General features: G+C 44.6%; 1 protein-coding gene across 4 annotated transcripts in view; it reads left to right on the forward strand.

Annotated features, from left to right (window-relative positions):
• Window positions 1-24,439, forward strand: part of TBCD (tubulin folding cofactor D) — a 259,864-nt gene that overhangs the window by 176,933 nt on the left and 58,492 nt on the right. For all 4 annotated transcript variants that reach the window (XM_084646626.1, XM_084646625.1, XM_084646628.1 and 1 more), the window contains exons 28-30: window positions 1,526-1,644; window positions 9,538-9,629; window positions 12,447-12,587. In XM_084646626.1, coding sequence (XP_084502752.1) covers window positions 1,526-1,644; window positions 9,538-9,629; window positions 12,447-12,587 — 352 coding nt within the window. The remainder of the gene's footprint in view (window positions 1-1,525; window positions 1,645-9,537; window positions 9,630-12,446; window positions 12,588-24,439) is intronic.

A 24,439-nucleotide genomic window follows, 5' to 3' on the forward strand; every position in this document is an offset into this window, starting at 1 on the left:
TGTCTTCCCCTGGCAAATATTGCATAATCATTTAACCCTTAGATGACAGGTAGCAACTTCACTGTTTCGATCTTCATAGCCATTCTGATTTCTGTGTCCCTTGCAAACGCTAAAAAGAAAGTACCTATCTAGTAAAGCTACTTATTTTTGAGACTTAACTTTTTTTTAAAAGAGATTATGTAAATTGCAGCTCTCAGTCAGAAGTATTTTAGTTCTGCATAGTTACAAATTACACAGGTTTTACTCGATCATATATTTTGCTCTTCGTTTAAGAAAAAGTTTGGTACAGTAGCTGAAATCTGGTCAGTCAAGAACATCTCATTTGGTGCATGATGTCTACAGTAAGAAATACATTTCCTACACATACAGTTTATTGTGGCAGTAGGCTGTGTGCAGTACATTGTATTCTTTATGCATGGACAACATGCAATAAAAATACAGAGATGGAAGGTTCCACATACTTCTCTTCCCTATCTCTATTTTCTTTGTTCTCTCTCTCTCTCTCTCTCTTTTTTTATTTTATTTAATTTTATATCCTCATTTTCAACTACATGTCACTTCTCCCTCTGGTTGGATCCTGTTTTTCTCCAAATCAGTTTTTTCTCTCCCTTTCCTAGAATCTCCCTTTCCTAGTTCCTTTTCTCAGTTTGCGGGTGCATCTTCTCATTCCTCTACCCTCATTAGGGCCACTTTCCCTGCCACTACAGACTGCAGTGTAGAGATCCTGAGTTCTGGAGGATGAGGATTTCCATCTTGAATGTACTCTGTGCCTCAAGGAAGCCCTATGGATTTTTAAAGATTTGTGGATAGACAGTGTATCATGATCAGAGCAGCAGTGGCAGAATCATGGAGAGGATTCAAAGAAGAGCCATGAAAATGAATAAAGGGTTAGAAAACTTGCCTTATAATGATAGGCTCAAGGAGCTTGATCTGTTTAGCTTAACAAAGAAAAGATTAAGGGGAGACCTGATTACAGTCTATAAATACCTACACGGGAAACAAATATTTGATGATGTGCTCTTCAGTCTACCAGAAAAAGGTATAATACAATCCAGCAGCTGGAAGTTGAAGCTGGATAAATTCAAACTGGAAATTAGGCATACATTTTTAAAAGTAAGAGTCATTAAGCATTGGAACAACTTACCAAGGGTTGTGGTGGATTCTCCATCACTGGCAATTTGTAAATCAAGATTAGATGTTTTTCTAAAAGATATGTTCTAGGAATTATTTTAGGGAAGTCCTTTGGCCTATATTGTATAGCAGGGGGTCTCAAACTCAAATGACCAAGAGGTTAAAAATCAGTCTAAACTGACTTTGTTACATGAATAGTATTCAGAGAACTATAACTGACAATTCTTAAAATTTTTGTTACTTTTTCTGAGAAAACAGAATATTAATTTATCTTCCATTTTAGGGTTATTGAATTGAAGAGAATCTTCATCTAGCCTCCCTGTTCTTCTACTGGTAGGCTAGCTAATATAGTGATGCAGTAGCTGGGTTCCATTTTGCAATTGTATTTTTCTAGGTGAACTGTTGCAGCAATATATTTCAGAACTTCAGAACACAGAGGAAATGATTCGTTGTGGGTTTTCGCTAGCCCTGGGGGCCCTTCCAAGATTTCTGTTAAAAGGCAAGCTCCAGCAGGTGAGATAAAGTGTGGCCCTTACCACAAAAAAGAAAAGAAAAAAAACGTGAGGGGGTACAAGTTTTAACTGATTCAGGAAATAGTTTGAATGAAGTCTGAGTGCTTAATCAAATACATGATAGAAGATCATTGCCATGGGTGTTGATGTGGAGGGGTTAGTTTATAATACAGTAACCCAGTCAATCGTAATGACTTTGGCTTAACATATATTCAGATAATTAAAATCGAGACCTTTCTTCACATTCTTAGTGTAGAAGCGAAAGACTGACTGGATATGGAGAATGAGCTATGTCTTTGCTAAAGCCCTTTGTTTTCATTTTTTTAAACAATTTTCCATGCAAAATTCGTGGCTTAAAGAAAGAAAAAAAAAGCCATTGTTCTTCAAGTGCTTATTCATGTCCATTCCATATTAGGGGTGTGTGCTCACCACATGCACTGGTGCCGGAAGTTTTTCCCTCAGCAATATCTGTAGGGGACTGGCTCTGGCATGGCACCCGCATGGTGCGGTATAAGGGGTGCTGCCGGCTCCACCCACCCTCAGTTGTTTCTTACTTCTTACTACCAGGGACGGTGCAGGAACATCTGCTGCTTCAGCTGGCATTGATCCCTTCTCTGTTCTTGCAACCTTTGAAATCCTGTAAAATAGTTACACATAGTTAGTTTTCTTTGTTACCCTTAGTACTAGTTCTCAAACTCTGTTAGTCCCGAACGGGACCCAGCTGGGGTCAGGGCATGCCCCAGTCCCCAGGCTTTAAGCCCTGTGATCTCTGCAAACAGGCTATGCCCGTCAGCAATCCCCATACCAGCTGCCTAATGTGCTTAGACAAAAGGCACATAAGTGACAAATGACATATCTGCAAGTCCTTCAAACCAAGAAGGAGCGTGATATCCATCTAAGAGCGCTCCAGATGGAGTCGGCACTCACTCTGGCACTGGAGCAGCGTTCCAACTCTGCCTCGAGCACTGTCGCCTCTGTGTGCAGTGCTCCCTCGGCGCTGCCATGAGCCGGCACTGATCTCCCTCCACGGCTCTAGGGAAGAAGCCGAAAAAGACTGTGAGGGCCCGGTACCGATCCCAGGACCGATCGGGCACCAGAGACCACCGATCTCTGGGCTGTCGTCCATCTCCAAAAGGAAGGTCACCGTACTCAGGATGATCCTCCTGGCAATCGGTTCTTGGTAGCCCCCGGTCCCGTTCAACATCCTGGTACCGGTCGAGTAGCGCGAGGCATGGATCACCGGGTATCTGACGCAGATCTGCTGAACGCCGTCAGTCCCCGAGAGCCTGACCAAGACAGTCTCGCTTGGACAGGTCAGTTTCGGGACACAGCAACCGGCACCAGTCAGACAAGAGCCACTGCTTAGCCCGATCCTGGTTGCCCTGGACCGACCGCTCCCCTGGTAGCTCCAGTTTGGAGCAAGGTTCCCTGACTGCGGGACAAGCCCCGGTACTGATGGTGCTGATTACATCATCAGCACTGAAATCTGTCCCATGGCCTCAAGTGCAGTGGCTGGTGCCATGGTACCTGTGGAGCACTTAGGGGGTTCATGCAGCTTTCCTAGGTTGGCCGATTGGTGTTGGGAGCCTCAGAGAGGCTAGCGGCCTTGGTATCCTGTCCCCCTCCGGTGCTGGATACTTCATGGGGTAAGACCCCGCAGGTCAAGGAGGACCCAGGGGAGCAAGCTGCTGGACCACCAATGGACGTGGAGGTTCCCACAGCACTGCTTTAGCCTCGTCTGGTGACGACAAGGACATCATGGGTCCCCCTCACCCAGTTCCACAGGATGACACTTTTGAAGAGGGTCGCTTCTAACCTGGGGCTTCAGGCAGAGGAATTGGAAGTGCCCTCGGACTCTGTTTGATGTCCTCTGCTACTCGGCTCCTGCCACGGTGAAGGGGTTTCTAAGATCACTAATGCCCTGTGGCAAACTTCCTCTTCCCTGGCCCATATGTCTAAAAGGGCTGAATGCAAGTGGCCCCAACCAAAAGGCAGAATTACTTATACTCCCACCCAGCCCCCAATTCCCTTGTAGTCAAGGCAGTTAACCACAAGGAGAGGCAGGGACAACCCAGGGCCACCCCCAAAAATAAAGACTCGAGGAGGCTGGATCTTTGCGGATGTAAGGGTTATTTGTCTTCCAGTCTTCAGCTGAGAGTGGCCAACCACCCAAGGCCTCCTTAGCTGATATGACATCAATATGTGGCAAGCCATGACCAAGTTCGAAAGGTCATTCCTCGAGGCTTCCAAGAAGGAGTTCTGAGCGATCCTCAATGAGGGCACATCCATGGCCAAGGCGGCCCTCCAGGTGGTGTCAGATGCTGCTGCCCGCACCATGGCTTCTGCTATCTCCATGTGGTAGGCCTCCTGGCTGCTCCTCCCTGGGTTGTCCACCGAGGCTCAGCAGTCAATGCAGGACCTGCCCTTCGACGGCCAGGCCCTATTTGCGGAAAAAACAGACAACAAATTGCATGGCTTCAAGGACTCCCACAGCACCCTAAAAACCCTGGGTGTCTACGTCCCAGTCCCTGTGCGTAAGCAGTTCAAACCTCACCAGCCGCAGGGCCAGGGGAGTCAGCCTTGGCAGAACCAGCCCCATAAATGAGCCAGGGGCTACAAGTGCCGCCAAGCCATCTGCCTCCACTCTCTGCCCCTTTGGGGTCAACCCGTAATAAGCAGGGGGCCAAACAGTCATTTTGAGGGTGCGACCGAGGGCGACCTACCAGACTATTCCCTGGATCCATCCTTCCCTGTGTTCTCTAATCACCTTCCCCTCTTCCTCCCTGCCTGGATGGCTATAACCTCGGACTGCTGGGTCCTCAGCACAGTGGAATGGAGTTATACCGTTCAATTCCTTTCTACCCCCCTTTCCCACTCGCCTTCCCCATCCCTGTTTCAGGACCCCTCTCATGAGAGTCTCCTTGTGCAGGAGACAAAGGGGTTACTACAGCTGGGTGCGGTGGAAGAAGTTCCTCTCGGGTACAGGAACAAGGGGTTCTAGTCCCAATACTTTTTAATCCAAAAGGCTAAGGGCAGCCTATGGCCCGTCGTGGACCATAGACCTCAACAAGTACCTAAAGAAGTTAAATCTCTGCATGGTTTCCCTGGCTTCTATTTTCCATTCCCTGGATCCCAGAGACTGGTATGCCTCCCTCGACTTGAAGGACGCATACTTCCACACAGCGATCTTTCAAGGACGCAGACACTTTACGGTGGGGCCCCACCACTACCAGTTTGCAGTCCTTCCGTTCGGCCTGGCGACAGCACTGAGAATGTTTACCAGGTGCATGTTGGTGGTGGCGGGGGCTTACCTCAGGTGCTGGGGTATTCAGATCTACCCATACCTCAATGACTGGCTTGTCAAGGGCAGCTCCAGGTCTCAAGTCCGAAGGGATGTCGCGGTGTTTCAGGCCATGTGCTGCTCTCTGGGCCTATTGGTAAACAACAAAAAGTTGACATTCCTGCTGGTGCAGAGGATAGAGTTCATCGGAGCGGTCATCGACTCGACCTGTGCCAGGGTGTCCCACGCATTGATGAACCTCATCGCGGAAGTCTCAGTGTTTCTTCTGATTACAGCCAGGGTCTGTCTGCGCCTCCAGGGTTACATGGCAGCATACACTTGCGTGGTCCGCCAGGCCAGGCTCTGAATGTGGCCCCTGCGACAATGGCTGGGGACAGTCTATTCCCGGACCAGAGTCCTCTTGGAAAAGATGTTACCATTCCCCAGGTGATACTTATCTCACTGCAATGCTGACAGGACAATTGACTGCAGGACAATTCTGGGGGAGGTTTGGTTCGACAATCCCCCTCACTCAATCGAGTTGGTGTCGGCACCTCGAACCTCAGCTGGGGTGTGCATCTCAACGACCTCCCGACACAGGTGATGTGGTCCCCGGAGGAGGCGAAGTTGCACATAAACGTCAAAGAGCTCCGAGTAGTCCAGCAGTCCATCTGGCATGCAGAGTCTTCCTGCCCCACCTGTCGGGCAAGGTGGTATGAGTCCTGACACAGCCTTGATGTTCTACATCAACAGGCAAGGGGGAGCATACTCGTCGACTCTCTGTCAAGAAGAAAAGGAGTACTTGTGGCACCTTAGAGACTAACCAATTTATTTGAGCATGAGCTTTCGAGAGCTACAGCTCACTTCATCAGATGCATACCGTGGAAACTGCAGCAGACTTTATATACACACAGAGATCATAAAACAATACCTCCTCCCAGCCCACTGTCCTGCTGGTAATAGCTTATTTAAAGTGATCATCAAGTTGGGCCATTTCCAGCACAAATCCAGGTTTTCTCACCCTCCACCCCCCACACACAAACTCACTCTCCTGCTGGTAATAGCCCATCCAAAGTGACAACTCTCTACACAATGTGCATGATAATCAAGGTGGGTCATTTCCTGCACAAATCCAGGTTCTCTCACCCCCTCACCCCCCTCAAAAAACACACACACACAAACTCCATCTATAGGACTTCTGCATCAGCCATGAAATCTACCTGGAAGCTTGTCACCTTCTCGATGTCAAGAGTACGCTGGTGAACCAGCTCAGGAGAAATTTCTCCTTTCACCACGAGTAGTTGCTCCATTCAGAGGTAGCCTGCATGATCTTCCAAAGGTGGGGAATTCCCCAAGTGGACCTGTTCGCTACCAGACAGAACAGGAAATGCCGCTGGTTTTGCTCTCGGCAAGGTCTGAGCAGGGGCTCCCTCTCCAATGATTTCCTCCTGTTGTGGTCAGGGAGCCTGATGTACATGTTCCCTCCGATTCCACTCATCAGCAGGGTCCTGACAAACATCAAGAGAGACAAATCTCAGGTTGTCGTGATCGTTCTGGCATGGCCTGGTCAACATTGCTTCGCCACGCTCATGAGCTTGTCAGCGGCCCCTGCCTGGCCCCTGCACAACTTCCCGGACCTGCTATCACAGGACCACAGCTGGCTTCCACACCTGAACATCGAGTCCCTCCACCTCTTGGTGTGGATGCCACGTGGCTGAACCCAGAAGAATGGACTTGTTCGGAGGGAGTCCAACAGGCCCTCCTGGGGAGTATGAAGTCCGCAACTAGACTGACTTATCATAGAATATCAGGGTTGGAAGGGACCTCAGGAGGTCATCTAGTCCAACCCCCTGCTCAAAGCAGGACCAATCCCCAATTTTTGCCCCACATCCCTAAATGGCCCCCTCAAGGATTGAGCTCACAATCTTGGGTTTAGCAGGCCAATGCTCAAACCACTGAGCTATCCCTCCCCACTGGCCAAGTGGATGAGGTTTTCCCGCTGAGTGTCCGAGCATGGCATGTCTCCCTCACGTTCTTCCATAGAGGCTGTCCTGGACTACCTGCTCCCTTTGAGGAGCCAGGGCCTGGTACAGTCTTCCATTAGAGTGCATCTATTGGCCATCTCCGCTTTTCACCCACCGATCCATGGACACATAGTGTTTTCCTATGACATGATGGTCAGATTCTTGAGAGGGCTCGAGAGACTCTTTCTGCAGATATGGACCTCTGTCCTGCAGTGGGATCTTAACTTGGTTCTCTCTAGGCTCCCTGGTCTGCCCTTTGAGCTGCTGGGTTCCTCTTCCTTTCCCACCTGTCACGGAAGGTCGCGTTTCTGGTGGAGGTGACGTTGGCAAGACGAGTCTCTGAAATTAAAGCCTTGACCTCAGAACCTCTGTGCACGGTCTTCTACAAAGATAAGGTTCAGTTGCGGCCCCACCCGGCCTTCCTGCCAAAGGTTGTCTCCACCTTCCATATGAACCAGGACATCTTTCTCCCGGTGTTCTGTCCCAAATTGCACAAGACCAGTGAGGAGAGGCATCTGCACGTCCTGGACGTCTGGAGGGCCTTGGCTTTGTACTTAGAATGTACCAAGCCTTTCCGAAAATCGACTCAACTCTTCATCACTACAGCTGATAGGATGAAAGGTCACCCGATGTCCTCTCAAAGGATTTCTAATTGGATTACCTCGTGCATAAGGACTTGTTACTACCTGGCAGGGGTTCCGCTGCCACCGATTGTCAGAGCCCTCTCGACGAGAGCACAGGCATCTTCGGTGGCCTTTTTGGTGAACATCCCTATCCAGAACATCTGTAGAGCCGCAACGTGGTCCTCTGTTCACACATTTACTGCACATTATGCCATCACTCAGCAGGCCAGAGATGATGCTGGGTTCGGCAGAGCTATGTTGTAATCTACATGTCCGTGAACTGCTACCCAACTCCAGGGGTAGTGTTTTGGAGTCAGCTAATATTGCATGGACATGAGCAAGCACTCGAATTAAAGACAGTTACTTTTTCCGTAACTGGTGTTCTTTGAGATGGGTTGCTCATGTCCATTCCATAACCCACCCTCCTTCTCCTCTGTTGGAGTTTCCAGCAAGAAGGAATTGAGAGTGGGGGGAGCCGGTGGCACCCCTTATACCGCGTCATGCAGGCGCCACTCCACAGGGCGCCAGAGCTGGTCCCCTATGGATACTGCTGAGGGAAAAACTTCCAGTACCAGTGCGCGCACACCTGATATGGAATGGACATAAGCAACACATCTTTAAGAACACCAGTTACAGAAAAGGAACTGTCTTTTTGGTTTTATTGATTTCTTCCCCCTCACCGTCGTCCCCCCTGTCCCCCGAATTTTGGATGTGTTGGAACTCCCTGGACTCCGTTCCTCCAGAAGGAGAGATGGTAGCTTGATCCCCCCTTGCAGAGTTCCCACTGAATGGTACAGTCCACCTGTGCAGAGTAGGGTAGCTACTGGTTAATGGCTGCTGTTCTGCAGTGTGGGGAGAGAGATGGGCAGGGAGCTGGGTCCTGGCAGCGAAGGGTATCTGACTGCTGCAGTGACAGGCCTTCAGGAAGTGGAAGGCTTCTTCAACTACTACATCATGGTGAATACTGGGCATCCCTTACCCCCAACCATAGGTCCCAGTGGATACTGGGTACACCCCATCCTCAGCCTGCTGCACCCTTCCCCTCCCTATCTGCTGCACTCCATCAGTACTGGCCTCTGTGAATAGCCCTTGTGAGTGGCTTCACCTTCAGCTCAGTCCTGGGGACGTGTCACCACCCAGAGAGGAGCACCAGGGAACAGAGCCTTGTCAACTTCCCCTTCCGGAGAGTGCTCCCTCCTATCCCTGGCTCTTTTGCCCCAGGGCTGGGAACTGGGCACTAATCCCCCTGCAACTCAGGGGAATGGAGCTGAGGAGCAATGATGTCCCCCCTGTTGCTGGTGGGTCTGTGTGTCAGCGTGACTGGGATTTGCGGGAGCAATGCTGGGTGTCAGTGGTAGGATTATTTCCTGTTCATTTGTCCCCCTCCCAGTCACGGCTCCCAACCTCCTGCTCTTCCTCTCCCCTCTGCCCCATTTTCCCCTGCTCTTTCCTGGCTCCCACTCCTGCATCCCAGCTCTGTGACAGGCTGGATGGTGACTTGGGGATAGGGGTTCTGTTCAGGTAGTATTTCTTGTCACCAACAGTAAATGGTTTTAAAAAGATACACTTTATTTTGTAATGGGGATTAGAAATAGCGGGTTCACAAACCCTTACTTTTCTCTACTTGTTGCTTTATTCCCCCCCATCCTACCATCCCACAATATTAACTCCAATATTTACCTGGAAAACTGAAGCTAATCTTTTGCACTGATTTGCATGCAAATTTTAATTTTTGTAATAAACACTTATAAATTCCTGGAAATGTTTTTTAAAAAAATGGAAATGAAGGGCTTTGGGCAAAGGGTAAAGAAGTTGTCTGTCCATGTGGGAGTAAAGTGCATTGAGGGGGTAATATGTAGAAGCTCATGCTGCCTGCTGCTTGTGCAGCACTTGTCATATGGTTAACTTCATTCTCCAGCTTTTTTAAATCTAGTGTCCATCGTGAGCATGTATTTATCTTTTTTCAGGTTTTAGAAGGTTTGAAAAAAGTTATCTGCATTTCCCACAAAGATGTGAGCTTTGCAGAATCAAGAAGAGATGGCCTGAAAGCAACTGCAAAGTATGTTTTGTCAGCTTTATTTTTATCTGACTTTAAATCACTCTATGTAAGATTTTCAATGTTCATGTCATTTTCTATTCTAACCTGGTGATGGGTTAAATTCACTCCCAGAGGGGTGGTTATACATTCTTGATGCGATCATATGGATCCCCACTATTTGTCTCACTTAAATCCATCCTTGATGCCACATGTCATCCTATTCTTCAGACTGAGAAGCAGTGTGTGGAACTATTTTTGGAGGTTGTCAGCATAGTTTCTTAATCAGCCAAATGCATGCCGGTTGCATGTTGGGAAGCTCTCTCTTTTCATGAACTGGAAGTTAGTGAGCTCAGTGGTACGAACCTTGGCTACTAGAAACCGGAATGAATTTGAGTTTCTTCATTTTACTTTCAATAACATACAAAGCCCCAAATAATACAAATATCCTGCATTTTCTTTCTTTCAAGGGATATTTTCAAGGGTGATGAGTCCAAAATGTTACCAGTTTTAAAAGTATCATTCACATATACAATTCAGATAACTCTATTACATCTTTCATCAGTATAAATTAGGTGTGCAGTGCATATAAAAACCAAGTTAGCTATTAATATCTATTAAGTGGCCAGGGATTTCTTTGTGATCATGTGTACAGACATCACATTGGTCCTCTGCTCTACCTGTTTGGTCCATTATAGTGAGTAGGATGATGAGATGTAAAATAATCCTGCTTCTTTTTGCATTTATCCTACAAATAAAAAACAATGTGTTAGTCGAGGTCTACACTACAAATTTACATCAGTATAACTGTGTCACTCAGGGGTGTTAAAAATCCACGCCCCTGAGAGCTGCAGTTATACCGACCTAACCCCCAGCGTAGACAACACTATATCGATGGGAGAAGCTCTCTCGCTGACATAGCTACAGCCTCTTACGGTGGTGGATTAAGTATACCAACTGGAGAACTTTTCCCATTGGTGTAGTAGCATCTTCACTAAAGCACTACATCAGCACAGTTGCACCACTGCAGCACCATATGTGTGGACAAGCCCTTAGTTTTAGACCTACAAGCCTTGATACCATGTCACTTTAAGTCTTCCAAATATATTGTTTATGTAACTATTTCAGTGTTGAATCAGAAATTATAAAATCAGAATGCAACAGCCACACACACAGAGGGTCATGCTTGATGCTGTCTTTGTCCTTCTGTGAAAGGTATTTTAGACATTTTCTGAATGTATATGGCAAAGAAGTTTGTATGCCCAAAATAATAGAACATAAGAATGGCTCTACTGGGTCACACCAAAGGTCCATCTAGCTCAGTATCCTGTCTTCTGACAGTGGCCAGTGCCAAGTGCCCCAGAGGGAATGCACAGAACAGGGAATCGTCAAGTGATCCATCCCGTCGCTCATCCTCAGCTTCTGGCAAACAGAGGCTAGTGACACCATTCCTGCCCATCCTGGCTCATAGCCATTGACGGATCTATCTTCCATGAATTTATCTAGTTCTTTTTTGAACCCTGTTATGATCTTGGCCTTCACAACATCCTCTGGCAAGGAGTTCCACAGGTTGACAGCGCATTGTGTGAAGAAATACTTCCTTTTATTTTTTTTAAACCTGCAGCCTATTAATTTCATTTGGTGACCCCTAGTTTTTGTGTTATGAGAAGTAGTAAACAACACTTCCTTATCTACTTTCTCTACACCAGTCATTATTTTACAGATCTCAATAATGTCTCCCCTTAGCCGTATCTTTTCCAAGCTGAAAAGTCCCAGTCTTATTAATCTCTCCTCAGACGGAAGCCATTCCATACCCCTAATAATTTTTGTTGCCTTTTCTGAACCTTTTCCAATTCCAATATATATTTTTTGAGATGGGACAACCACATTTGCACAAAGTATTCAAGAAATGGGCATACCATGGATTTATACAGAGGCAACATGATATTTTCTGTCCTATTATCTATCCCTTTCTTAATTATTCCCAGCATTCTGTTCGCTTTTTTGACTGCCGCTGCACATTGAGCGGATGTTTTCAGTGAACAATCCGCAATGACTCCAAGATCTCTTTCTTCAGTGGTAACAGCTAATTTAGACCCCCATCATTTTATATGTATAGTTAGGATTATGCTTTCCAACGTGCATTACTTTGCATTTATCAACATTAAATTTCGTCTGCCATTTTCTTGCCCAGTCACCCAGTTTTGAGAGATCATTTTGTAGCTCTTCGCAGTCTGCCTGGGTCTTAACTATCTTTAGTAATTTTCTATCATCTGCAAATTTTGCCACCGCACTATTTACCCCTTTTTCTAGATCATTTATGAATATGTTGAATAGGACTGGTCCCAGAACAGACCCCTGGGGGACACCGCTATTTGCCTCTTTCCGTTCTGAAAACTGACCATTTATTCCTACCCTTTGTTTCATGTCTTTTAACCAGTTACCAATACATGAGAGCACCTTCACTTTGCGTAAGAGCCTTTGGTGAGCGACCTTGTCAAAGGCTTTCTGAAAATCTAAATACACTATATCCACTGGATATCCTTGGTCCACATGCTTGTTGACCCCCTCAAAGAATTCTAGTGGATTGGTGAGGCATGATTTCCCTTTACTAAAACCATGTTGACACTTCATCAACAAATTATGTTAATCTATATGTCTGACAATATTGTTCTTTATTATAGTTTCAACCAGTTTGCCTGGTACTGAAGTCAGGCTTACAGGCCTGTAATTGCTGGGATCACCTCTGGAACATTTTTGAAAAAGAGTGTGAAGAAAACAAAGCCTGGCATGATTTTTGTCCTTTTTCTTTAGAATTTCTTCTGTATTTCTCTGTTACAGAGTTTGTCAGACAGTTGGTGTGAAGAGAGAAGGACCACAGGATGAATTTGTCTGCAAAGATAATGTTATTCAGATCTATATGATGTTACTTAATGGTATGAGTGACTATACCACAGACAGCCGAGGAGATGTTGGAGCATGGTAAGGCATCTCACATGAGACAAGAAAATGAAGTTTTTCTATTGGTACTTGTTACCACTGATGTGGTCTACTGTAAGTCTGTAATTAGAAGTCATTCAGACTCAGTGGTTTTCCAAAAGCTACGAAGGGAAAAATTGGATGTAGCTAGACACATGGAGATTCTAGTAAGGCTAGAAGTAAATATTGTGTAGCAAATGAGGACAGTAATTATTTCTCCTTTGCCTCAGAAAAAAACTAACCCACACTGGGTCCTTCTCTAGCTTATACCGTCCTCTGTTTCCAGGTGATGAAATAAAGCATCAAGGTAAATGAGAATCACTTGTGAGGGTGTTTTACTCGGATGCAGGAACAAATAAAGTCATGACATCTATCCAGTGTTCATGTTATGCTTATAGTTACTTTAAAATATCACATATGCTCTTAATCATGCGTCTGACTAAAAGAGTAGCCGAACAGGAACTCTTCCTATCACAGCTTCATATGTGGCCCACTGGCCAGAAGAGGGAGCCATTGTATAATTTGTTAGGTGCTCCTATTTCATTATTGAGTTTAAAACGCCCATTTTAAAAAAAATTAAATAGTATATTTCTTAAAGGCATAGTAGTCTTTTCTGGCTATACTGACTTTAGGTTTCAGTGGCTTCAGGTTTTGCATCTAAAAATAATAACTTTAAATGTATGTTTTGTGTTGATTGGGTGCTTTAGTCGTCAAATCATATGTACAGAGTAACAACATGGTGAGAAATCATATGTACAGAGTAACAACATGGTGAGAAATTGTTCAGTACATATATTTACATTAGTGAAAAGAGAAGATTTGGTGCTATTCCCTCAGTGAGATGGGACAGAAAGTGTGTTTTTTAAATTGACAAAAGCCAAAGACATTGTAAGAAGCTTTCTCCTTAATTGAACTTGAACTTAGACACTAAAGTGTACATAGAATTTGGGATATGAGATCAGTCACTGGTTGGAGATCCCTGCATTCCTTGAGTGCAATGGGCAATAAAAAGGGGTAGGGACTGCATGTTGTTTTCCTTCATATTGTGAAATCCAGAAGGAAGTATTGGGGGGAAAAACATGTAAAATGTGAGCCTTAAGGGATAGATAGATACCCAATAAAGAAACAAGAAAGTCATCTTGCTAGGCCATGTATATGTAAGTCTGCAGGAACCAAAATAATTCTAATTTTTCAGGAATTAAACAGCTGTCCTCTGAATTGGGGGGAAAAATAGTATCTGCCAGTGCAAATTTACATGACCGCTTCTGCTTACAGGGGGACCTGTCCCTTTAGTTTACTTTCTTTGAATATGTGTCAGGATGGATCCCACTGTAAGTGTGCATTGTTCTCATGAGTAAGGCTGCGAGTCTGTCATGGAGGTTGTGGAAGTCACAGATTCTGTGACTTTCCGTGACCACCATAACATCTAAAGCTGCAGCGGCTAGTGCAGCTGACCCCAGGGCCAGCCACGCTGTCTGCTGCTGGGGCAGTCCCTGGGGTCAATCGCTTGAGTGGGCCCCAGGGCCATCTGCATTGGCCACTGCTGTGGTGGCCCTGGAGCCAGTCACTCGGGCGCAGGGGCCAGCCGCACTGGCTGCTGCTGGGGCGGGCCCAAGTTGTGGCTGCAGGGACTGTCAGAGCAGTGGCCGCAGGGGTGGCCAGAGGCACTTTAGCTCATGCCGCCAGAGCAGGGGCCAGCTGTTGGCCCCAGGGCCCCTTAGAACAAGGGCGTAACGGGGGCCCTGCAGCGGCACCCCAGGAGCAGCTAAGCTTAGTCAGGAGTATTTATAGTACAAGTCATGGACAGGTCAGGGGTTGTGAAATTTTGTTTGTCTGTGACCTGTCCCTGACTTTTACTAAAAATACGTGTGACTAAATCTTAGCCTTTCTTATGGGAAGGGGTAAATGATACTTTCCTATTCACTTTTTACATATCATTCATGATTTTGTTGATCCCTATCATATTGTCTCTTAGTCACCTCTTTTTCAAGCTGAGTAGTCCCAGTCTTTTTCATCTCTCTATATGGAAGCTGTTCTATATCCCAATCATTTTTGTTGCTCTTCTCTGTACCTTTTCCCACTCATATCTTTTTTTGATGGGGTGACCAGAATTGCATGCAGTATTCAAAGTGTGGGCATACCATGGATTTATATAGTGGCAATATATTGTCTGTTTTCTATCTATCCCTTTCCTAATCATTCCTAACGTTAGGTTCAGCTATACTCCTCTCTTGGACCAGATCCTGTGCACTACATAGGACTAAATCAAGAATTGTCTCTCCTCTTGTGGGTTCCAGGACTAGGTGCTCCAAGAAGCAGTCATTTATGGTATCTAGACATTTTATCACTGCATCCCTTCCTGAGGTTACATTTTCCCAGTCACCCCTATTATTACTGTTTTTTCTGTTTTTGTAGCCTCTCTAATCTCCCTGAGCATTTCACAATCATGTCACCGTCTTGGTCAGGTGATTGATAGTATATTCCTGCTGCTACACTCTTATTATTCACACATGGAATTTCTGTCCATAGAGATTCTGTGGTAGAATTTGATTCATTTAAGATTTTTACTATGCTTTCTTTCACATACAGAGCCATTTCCCCACCAACAACTTGAGCTAAAATAACACAAAAAGCTTCAATTCAACCTATTCCTTTTTTTTTAACGTGAGCCAGCTATAAAACAGGACATTATAATTCTGAAATGCTTTTTCTTTTGCATTTTTGCATTTTATATACCTCCTGAAAAACAATAAAGTACTTCAAAGGTTGTTCGAAAGCCCTACTTCTGACTGAGTGGGTGAGTGGCTCCCCCAAGACTGATCCTTGGATTTCTGCAACAAGACTGATGATTGAGTTCTTGAAGACTAAGACATCTGTGATGTAGTTGGTTTCTGCTGACCTTTAGCCCAGCAATGCCAGCCAATTTCTGAACTCAGTATTCATGTTGTTCAGTATTGTGTAAACCTTTGCTAGCTGCAATTTTAAAAGAGGGGAGAAGAAAACTTTTGTTGCTTTTCTGCTATAAAAGTTTATTTCCTTTCTGTTTAAGTAACAATGTTTTTATTAATAGGTTTCTTTGTGGTGGTAGTAAAGTTTTATGCATGTCTGAAATAGTATAATACATTTATGGAAGAGTTTCCTGGCTTATTTTGTGCTGGAGGTATTTTTTAACACAGTTAATGCTGTATGCAGCAAGTTGTATTTTCACTGTGGGTCTTTCTAATACATTTTGGCTTATATGGATTCTTTATTATACACTCAAATTGTGCATACCTAAATCAGGATTGTAATGTAATTGTCTGCTGGAGTTCAGTTATACATGTCACTTCTTAAGCCATCTCTCCAGCTATTGCATCAAGGCACCATTACTGTCTACCTAAATGTAACTAAAATAACAGAATTCTGTAGACAGGTAAGTGCTAAGCACTATCCTCAGCGGTCTGACAAGCTGTCTACAGAGTTATGTTTCTTTGTTATTATTCAGATTTGAAATGTAGTGTCATTCTGGTCCTGAGCTTTTTTGGGGATCACCTTCCATTATCCCCACCTTTAAAAGGTCTTGGGTAAGGCTAACCTGCACTTCTAGCCAGGGAGCTGGGTGAGCTAGAGTAGATTGTTATGAAATATTATAAGTTGCTCACTCCTATTATGGACTGTTCACGATGCCTCCACAGTATTCAGTTCCAGGTAGGGTATTTCTCTCTATGTTGGCAATTTTCAGTTTATTCAGTTATGGATACATTCCATATACACAGAGTTAACTCACCCTAAATCTCCCTGTTAATTTAGTGGGTGTGGATGGCAAGACTCTGTATAGTCTGTGTCGAGATGCACCCAAATAAAGCGTCAAGAGATGATTATAGGGCCTGAGTGGCTCCAGGGAGAATGTTGTGACCATTAAACCTGAACCCCACCCAGGTAACGAGAGTTCCAATCCAATTGGCCCTGTGCAGAAATCTGAAATAAAAAAGGAGGTATGTTGCTCCAATCTGCTGTTTCGTTGAGTGGGTATGTTTCTAGTGTTGTTCTGCAGGGATATATTCCTGGCCCTATGCTAGCTAACAATTTTATCAATGACCGGGAAGAGAACACAAAATAATCACTGACAGAGTTTACAGATGACACAAAGCTTTGGGGAGTGGTAAGTAATTAAGAGGCCATGTCACTGATACTGACCTGAATCATGTGGTAAGCTAGATACAAGCAAACAAATATGTATTTTAATACAGCTTTATGTAAATGTGTACATCTAGGAACACAGAATGTAGGCCATATTTACAAAATAGGGGACTCTGACCCTGGAAGCAGTGACTCTGAAAAAGATTTAGCGGTCATGGTGTATAATCCGCTAACATGAGTTCCCAGAGCAATGCCATGGCCAAAAGGGCTAATGTGATCCTGAGATGCATAAACAAGGGCATCTCAAGTAGGTGTAGAAATACTTTTGTATTTGGCACTGGTGTGATTGCTGTTGGAATAGTATGTCCAGGTGTGGTGTCCACAGTTCAAGGAGGACATTGATTATATTGGAGAGGGCTCAGAGAAGAGCTACAAGAATGATTAATTGATTAGTGCCTTATAGTGCTAGGCAATATTGATAATTAGATGTAAAAGTTAAGTGTTAATACTTCATTGAGATGGTTGGGGCACTTCACATTTTCCTTTAAGTTACTGTTTTAGACAGTTTACATTATCACATAAATATCACTATATTAGTTACAATTAGTTCCCTTTGGAAAAGTTTTCTCATCAACCATGAGGGCTAGACACTTACATTTTTCAAATAGAAGCCTAGATTCTGGAGAACATTGCTTCAGTCAAGGTAGATTCTACAGCAAATTCTACAGCTGCAAAAACATGGAGTATACAGAATGCTGGTAAAAATGCATGGTTAAGAATGCATGTTCAGCATGCTTTCAAAAATATGCCAAAATTATGTAAATGTATATTGGCAATGATTAGGAATGAGGTGAAAGTAGTTTGAACATTTCAAACTGTCTTTTTTTCTCATCCATACTTCGCAACCTACAGTACGACATTATCTAAATAAACATTAGTCTGTCTCACATACTTTGTCAAGCAGCCAAGAATCTGTTGTGATTTAATAAAAATCAAATTCATCCTTAAGGGCCTTAAACGTTTTAGCTTGAACACAAAGGCAGATGCCTTAAGCTAAATATGTAATTGCCATCATGAATGCTAAAACAGCCTATAACCAACCACATAATCTAGATATGGAGAATTACAATCACATTTTATTTGTAAGATTATATATTATTATTATAGTGCTTTTCATCCCAGCAGATCACTATACAGTTTAAAACAAGAACAAACCCACTCTCTTTTCCTCCTTCCCCTGCCATATACAAGTAGTGTACAGGGATCATCCAATTTACCACTGAGATCTAGCCATCTCTGGGATGAACCTGTAGCAATTATTTAATAGTGTCCAATAACACTACACCTCTGTTTAGGACAAGAAGTGAAAAATAAGTCATCTAGCCTAAACTACAAGTGGAATTTTAGACAGAATATTTCCTTGAGAGCCATGATAATATGGAATCAGTACTCTTCATTGTTAATTGACAGATCTAATTCTATAAGATGCTCTGTCACAATGCTTAGTAATGCCTTGGAAAAGCATACAGGGATAAAAGAATCTGCAACAATCCCCCTTGTTGAAGTTCAGTTTTGTTTCCTTGTGTTTGTCAATACATGCTCTGAGGTGAGAGTGCCCAGCTCTCCTATATTCACCTTCAAAACTGTTGTAAAAGCTTACCATTGCAGGCACAGTATGTGCTCCTTATGATGATGGAAAGGAGAAGGAAAATAACTTGTGACCATCAAAAAAAAAAAAAAAGTTAAAGGGCAAGTGGACGGTTGTAAGGCTGTCCTATATATGGTAAGGTTTGTAAATATTTTAGTTGTGATATTTCTGTGTCACAGTTAGAGACCTATGCTGGCCTACCGATAACCTGCATTTGATAGTTTTTCCTTGTGGCTGGTGGTCACTTTACTATAGTGACCATTCCTAGAGCTTTTTAGTAATAACAGGTCTACACACTCCCATCCACCTTCCTAGCAAAGGTGGTGATGCATATTTGAATCTTTGGAGCAGAAAAGGAACTAACATACAGTAGAACCTCAGAATTATGAACACCTCGAGCATGGAGGTTGTTCGTAACTCTGAACAAAATGTTCTGGTTCTTTCAAAAGTTTACAACTGAACATTGAGTTAATACAGCTTTGAAACGTCTCTATGCAGAAGAAAAATGCTGCTTTCCCATTATTTTTTTTAGTAGTTTATGTTTAGCACAGTACTCCACTGTATTTGCCTTTTTTTGGGGGGGGGTCTCTGCTGCTGCCTGATTGCGTACTTCTGGTTCCAAATGACTTGTGCGGTTGACTGGTCAGTTCTGCTGCATGCTGGTGGTTATTACACTTTTTCACAGAGGTGAAATGTAGCACCTCCTGAGGGTATGGCATGACGCCTTTAGAACTCTCTCCGCTTCCTGCTACTTATGTGATGGGAGCGTGATCCCAGAAACATGCATTTGCTAATGTTTCTTTTCTGAAGGTTTAAGAGTAAATACTTTTCTCATACACAGTCCTCCCTTCTTCAGCATCTACCATTCAGCTGTTGATATGCTAGCCTTATGGCAAAAGTATTTGACATGCCTCCTAATGTGCTGAAATTTTCAGAAGCCATTTTAAGTACATTCAATAGTAAATGCAGCTGCACAGACATTTTAATAGGAGTTTGACCAAACATTGCAATTTTAATTCAATGCCATAAGTTTAGGACATGGGTTCTCTCACCCAGAATGGAACACCTCTTCATAGCGATTGTCTTGTGAACCAGTTTGTTTCTCATTCACAATCACATAACATCTGTGTGGCAACTACATTAATTGCTTATGTGGAAAAATTAATATTAGGGAATTATTTGATGATGATTTGTGCTGCATTAAGTAGGATACAGCAACTGGAAACAAACAAGAATCCTCCTTCCTACACCTCCTGAAGACTCACCATTGCTGTGATGTTACAAATCCCTGACTGGTAATCATACTTCGGTTGGTGGTAATCTGGACCGGTCCCTTTTCCCTCCTACTTCCTCACTGTTAGGGCTTGTCTACATGGGGCAATTACTGGAATGGCTATTGCAGAATAAACTATTCCAGAATAGGTCTTTGTGTGTGCAGCCTCTTATTCCGGGATAAGAGTGTCCGTGTGGAATAGCGTATTCTGCAGTAGCTGTTCTGGTCAATTAACCCATGTAGACTTGCCCTGATTAACTTTCCCATTCCTCCCTCTACTTTTGTCATTAATTAAAAATAAAATCTTCAGTAGAGCCTCGGATTTTCAAAGGATCCTAAGGGATGTAGCTGTCATTGAAATTCAAGTGAGATTTGGGTGCTAACCTCCCATAAAGCTCCTTTGACAATGCCAGCCAAAATCAACAATAACATGTAACTAAAGAAAGCAGTTCTCACTGGAGACTGTTAAAAGCTGTATACTTTTGAAAAACTGGCCCCTAAAGTGTGAGTATTTCTAGTTTAGTTTCTTTCAAACAAATAGATTTAGGTGGAAGAACTGTAGAAAAAAAAATCTCAATTTCTGCGTGAAAGAGACCTTTTCTTTAGTGTGTGTTTTTTTTCTTTGAAGGTTTTGTGGGAAAGTTAATCAACTTTACTTTTCATATGAGAACTTAACATTCCTTATGACAGATTGTTTGCTGGGACTTGTCCAATCTGTCTACAGATGTTAAAAAAGAATATCTAATAGTAAGTTACTGTATGAACAAGAGAAAATACTCCGTGATGAAAGATTGCCAAGCTGTTATATTGAGTTTCATCATTTGTTTTCTAAGTAGTATAACTTTCTTACTAACACTTTATAAGTGGATCACCCATTCTTAGACTTCATACACAATCACCTTGTATTGCCCTTGGAAATTCTACAGAAGCACAAGGGTATGTTTTCTTCACAATATATAGGTGCAATTCTCATAAAGTTTGAGGAACTATGATGAGTTTGTATTGAAAAGGGAAGATGCTGCCAGGAGGGTTGATGTGGCAAATTTGATGGGGCAGGTGGTCCTTGAGTGCTTTTAAAATTTATACCAGCTGAGGATCTACCCCTGTATTTCCCATATGCTAGAAAGAAGTTAACTTTCAGTACCTGTGAGTTTATAAGATGATATGACTTTTAGGGATGGGGACATTTTGTTCTTTAAAATGGTTACTTTATTTACCTTGTAGCCTTTATATTGAAATGATCATATTTAATCATTATGAAGGCAGAAAACTTTTGCACCATATTCAATATACTTAAGATATAGAAAAGATAAATATTACAAGTACCTCATAGTGTTACGTACATAATTTTCTGGTATTTATAATTAAGCCACAAAACTACAGAACTCTGCTTATATGCAGGTTTCAGAGTAACAGCCGTGTTAGTCTGTATTCGCAAAAAGAAAAGGAGTACTTGTGGCACCTTAGCGACTAACCAAATTATTTGAGCGAAAGCTGTAGCTCACGAAAGCTTATGCTCAAATAAATTAGTTAGTCTCTAGGGTGCACAAGTACTCCTTTTCTTTTTGCTTATATGCAGTTAACATGTTTTGAATTACAGAATTTTTTTCTGGTTGAGAAGATAAAACTTAGAACTTTACACAAATATGACACTTCTGAGAATCCTTTAAATACAAATGATAGTCCTTTGTTTTGAAATGAGAATGTGCATGAAAGGGGATGTCAACACTACGGAATAAGGTTGAATTTATAGAAGGCGGTTTTTTAGAAATCGGTTTTATATATTCGAGTGTGTGTGTCCCCACAGAAAATGCTCTAAGTGCATGAAGTGCATTAACTCAGCGGAGTGCTTCCACAGTACCGAGGCTAGAGTCGACTTCCGGAGCATTGCACTGTGGATAGCTATCCCACAGTTCCCGCAGTCTCCGCTGCCCATTGGAATTCTGGGTTGAGATCCCAATGCCTGATGGGACTAAAACATTGTCGCGGGTGGTTCTGGGTACATATCGTCAGGCCCCCGTTCCCTCCCTCCCTCCATGAAAGCAAGGGCAGACAATTGTTTCGCGCCTTTTTTCCTGAGTTACCTGTGCAGACGCCATACCACGGCAAGCATGGAGCCCGCTCAGGTAACTGTCACCCTATGTCTCCTGGGTGCTGGCAGATGCGGTACGGCTTTGCTACACAGTAGCAGCAACCCATTGCCTTCTGGCAGCAGACAGTGCAGTACGACTGGTAGCCGTCCTCGTTTTGTCCGAGGTGCTCCTGTCCACGTCGGCTGGGAGCACCTGGGCAGACATGGGCGCAGGGACTAAATTTGGAGTGACTTGACCAGGTCATTCTCTTTAGTCCTGCAGTCAGTCCTATTGAACCGTCTTACGGTGAGCGGGCAGGCGATACGGACTGCTAGCAGTCGTACTGTACCATCTTCTGCCAGGCAGGCAAGAGATGAGGATGGCTAGCAGTCGTACTGTACCATCTTCTGCCGAGCAGCCATGAGATGTGGATGGCATGCAGTCCTTCTGCACCGTCTGCTGCCAGCCAAAGATGTAAAAGATAGATGGAGTGGGTCAAAACAAGAAATAGACCAGATTTGTTTTGTACTCATTTGCCTCCTCCCCTGTCTAGGGGACTCATTCCTCTGGGTCACACTGCAGTCACTCGCAGAGAAGGTGCAGCGAGGTAAATCTAGCCATGTATCAATCAGAGGCCAGGCTAACCTCCTTGTTCCAATAAGAACGATAACTTAGGTGCACCATTTCTTATTGGAACCCTCCGTGAAGTCCTGCCTGAAATACTCCTTGATGTAAAGCCACCCCCTTTGTTGATTTTAGCTCCCTGAAGCCAACCCTGTAAGCCGTGTCGGCAGTCGCCCCTCCCTCCGTCAGAGCAACGGCAGACAATTGTTCCGCGCCTTTTTTCTGTGCGGACGCCATACCAAGGCAAGCATGGAGGCCACTCAGCTCACTTTTTCAATTAGGAGCACATTAAACACCACACGCATTATCCAGCAGTATCTGCAGCACCAGAACCGGGCAAAGCGATATCGGGTGAGGAGGCGACATCAGCGCGGTCACGTGAGTGATCAGGACATGGACACAGATTTCTCTGAAAGCATGGGCCCTGCCAATGCATGCATCATGGTGCTAATGGGGCAGGTTCATGCTGTGGAACGCCGATTCTGGGCTCGGGAAACAAGCACAGACTGGTGGGACCGCATAGTGTTGCAGGTCTGGGACGATTCCCAGTGGCTGCGAAACTTTCGCATGCGTAAGGGCACTTTCATGGAACTTTGTGACTTGCTTTCCCCTGCCCTGAGGCGCATGAATACCAAGATGAGAGCCGCCCTCACAGTTGAGAAGCGAGTGGCGATAGCCCTGTGGAAGCTTGCAACGCCAGACAGCTACCGGTCAGTCGGTAATCAATTTGGAGTGGGCAAATCTACTGTGGGGGCTGCTGTGATGCAAGTAGCCCACGCAATCAAAGATCTGCTGATATCAAGGGTAGTGACCCTGGGAAATGTGCAGGTCATAGTGGATGGCTTTGCTGCAATGGGATTCCCTAACTGTGGTGGGGCTATAGACGGAACCCATATCCCTATCTTGGCACCGGAGCACCAAGCCGCCGAGTACATAAACCGCAAGGGGTACTTTTCGATAGTGCTGCAAGCTCTGGTGGATCACAAGGGACGTTTCACCAACATCAACGTGGGATGGCCGGGAAAGGTGCATGATGCTCGCATCTTCAGGAACTCTGGTCTGTTTCAAAAGCTGCAGGAAGGGACTTTCTTCCCAGACCAGAAAATAACTGTTGGGGATGTTGAAATGCCTATATGTATCCTTGGGGACCCAGCCTACCCCTTAATGCCATGGCTCATGAAGCCGTACACAGGCAGCCTGGACAGTAGTCAGGAGCTGTTCAGCTACAGGCTGAGCAAGTGCAGAATGGTGGTAGAATGTGCATTTGGACGTTTAAAGGCGCGCTGGCGCAGTTTACTGACTCGCTTAGACCTCAGTGAAACCAATATTCCCACTGTTATTACTGCTTGCTGTGTGCTCCACAATATCTGTGAGAGTAAGGGGGAGACGTTTATGGCGGGGTGGGAGGTTGAAGCAAATCGCCTGGCCACTGGTTACGCGCAGCCAGACACCAGGGCGGTTAGAAGAGCACAGGAGGGCGCGGTACGCATCAGAGAAGCTTTGAAAACCACTTTCATGACTGGCCAGGCTACGGTGTGAAAGTTCTGTTTGTTTCTCTTTGATGAAACCCCCCGCCCCTTGGATCACTCTACTTCCCTGTAAGCTAACCACCCGCCCCTCCTCCCTTCAATCACCGCTTGCAGACGCAATAAAGTCATTGTTGCTTCACATTCATGCATTCTTTATTCATTCATCACACAAATAGGGGGATGACTACCAAGGTAGCCCAGGAGGGGTGGTGGAGGAGGGAAGGAAAATGCCACACAGCACTTTAAGCACAGCACTTTAAAAGTTTACAACTTTAAAATTTATTAAATGCCAGCCTTCTTTTTTTGGGGCAATCCTCTGTGGTGGAGTGGCTGGTTGGCCGGAGGCCCCCCCACCGCATTCTTGGGCGTCTGGGTGTGGAGGCTATGGAACTTGGGGAGGAGGGCGGTTGGTTACACAGGGGCTGTAGTGGCAGTCTGTGCTCCAGCTGCCTTTGCTGCAGCTCAACCATACACTGGAGCATACTGGTTTGGTCCTGCAGCAGCCTCAGCACTGAATCCTGCCTCCTCTCATCATGCTGCCGCCACATTTGAGCTTCAGCCCTCTCTTCAGCCCGCCACTTACTCTCTTC

This window comes from Lepidochelys olivacea, assembly GCF_965140295.1.
Source record: "Lepidochelys olivacea isolate rLepOli2 genome assembly, chromosome: 14".
Taxonomy (NCBI): domain Eukaryota; kingdom Metazoa; phylum Chordata; order Testudines; family Cheloniidae; genus Lepidochelys; species Lepidochelys olivacea.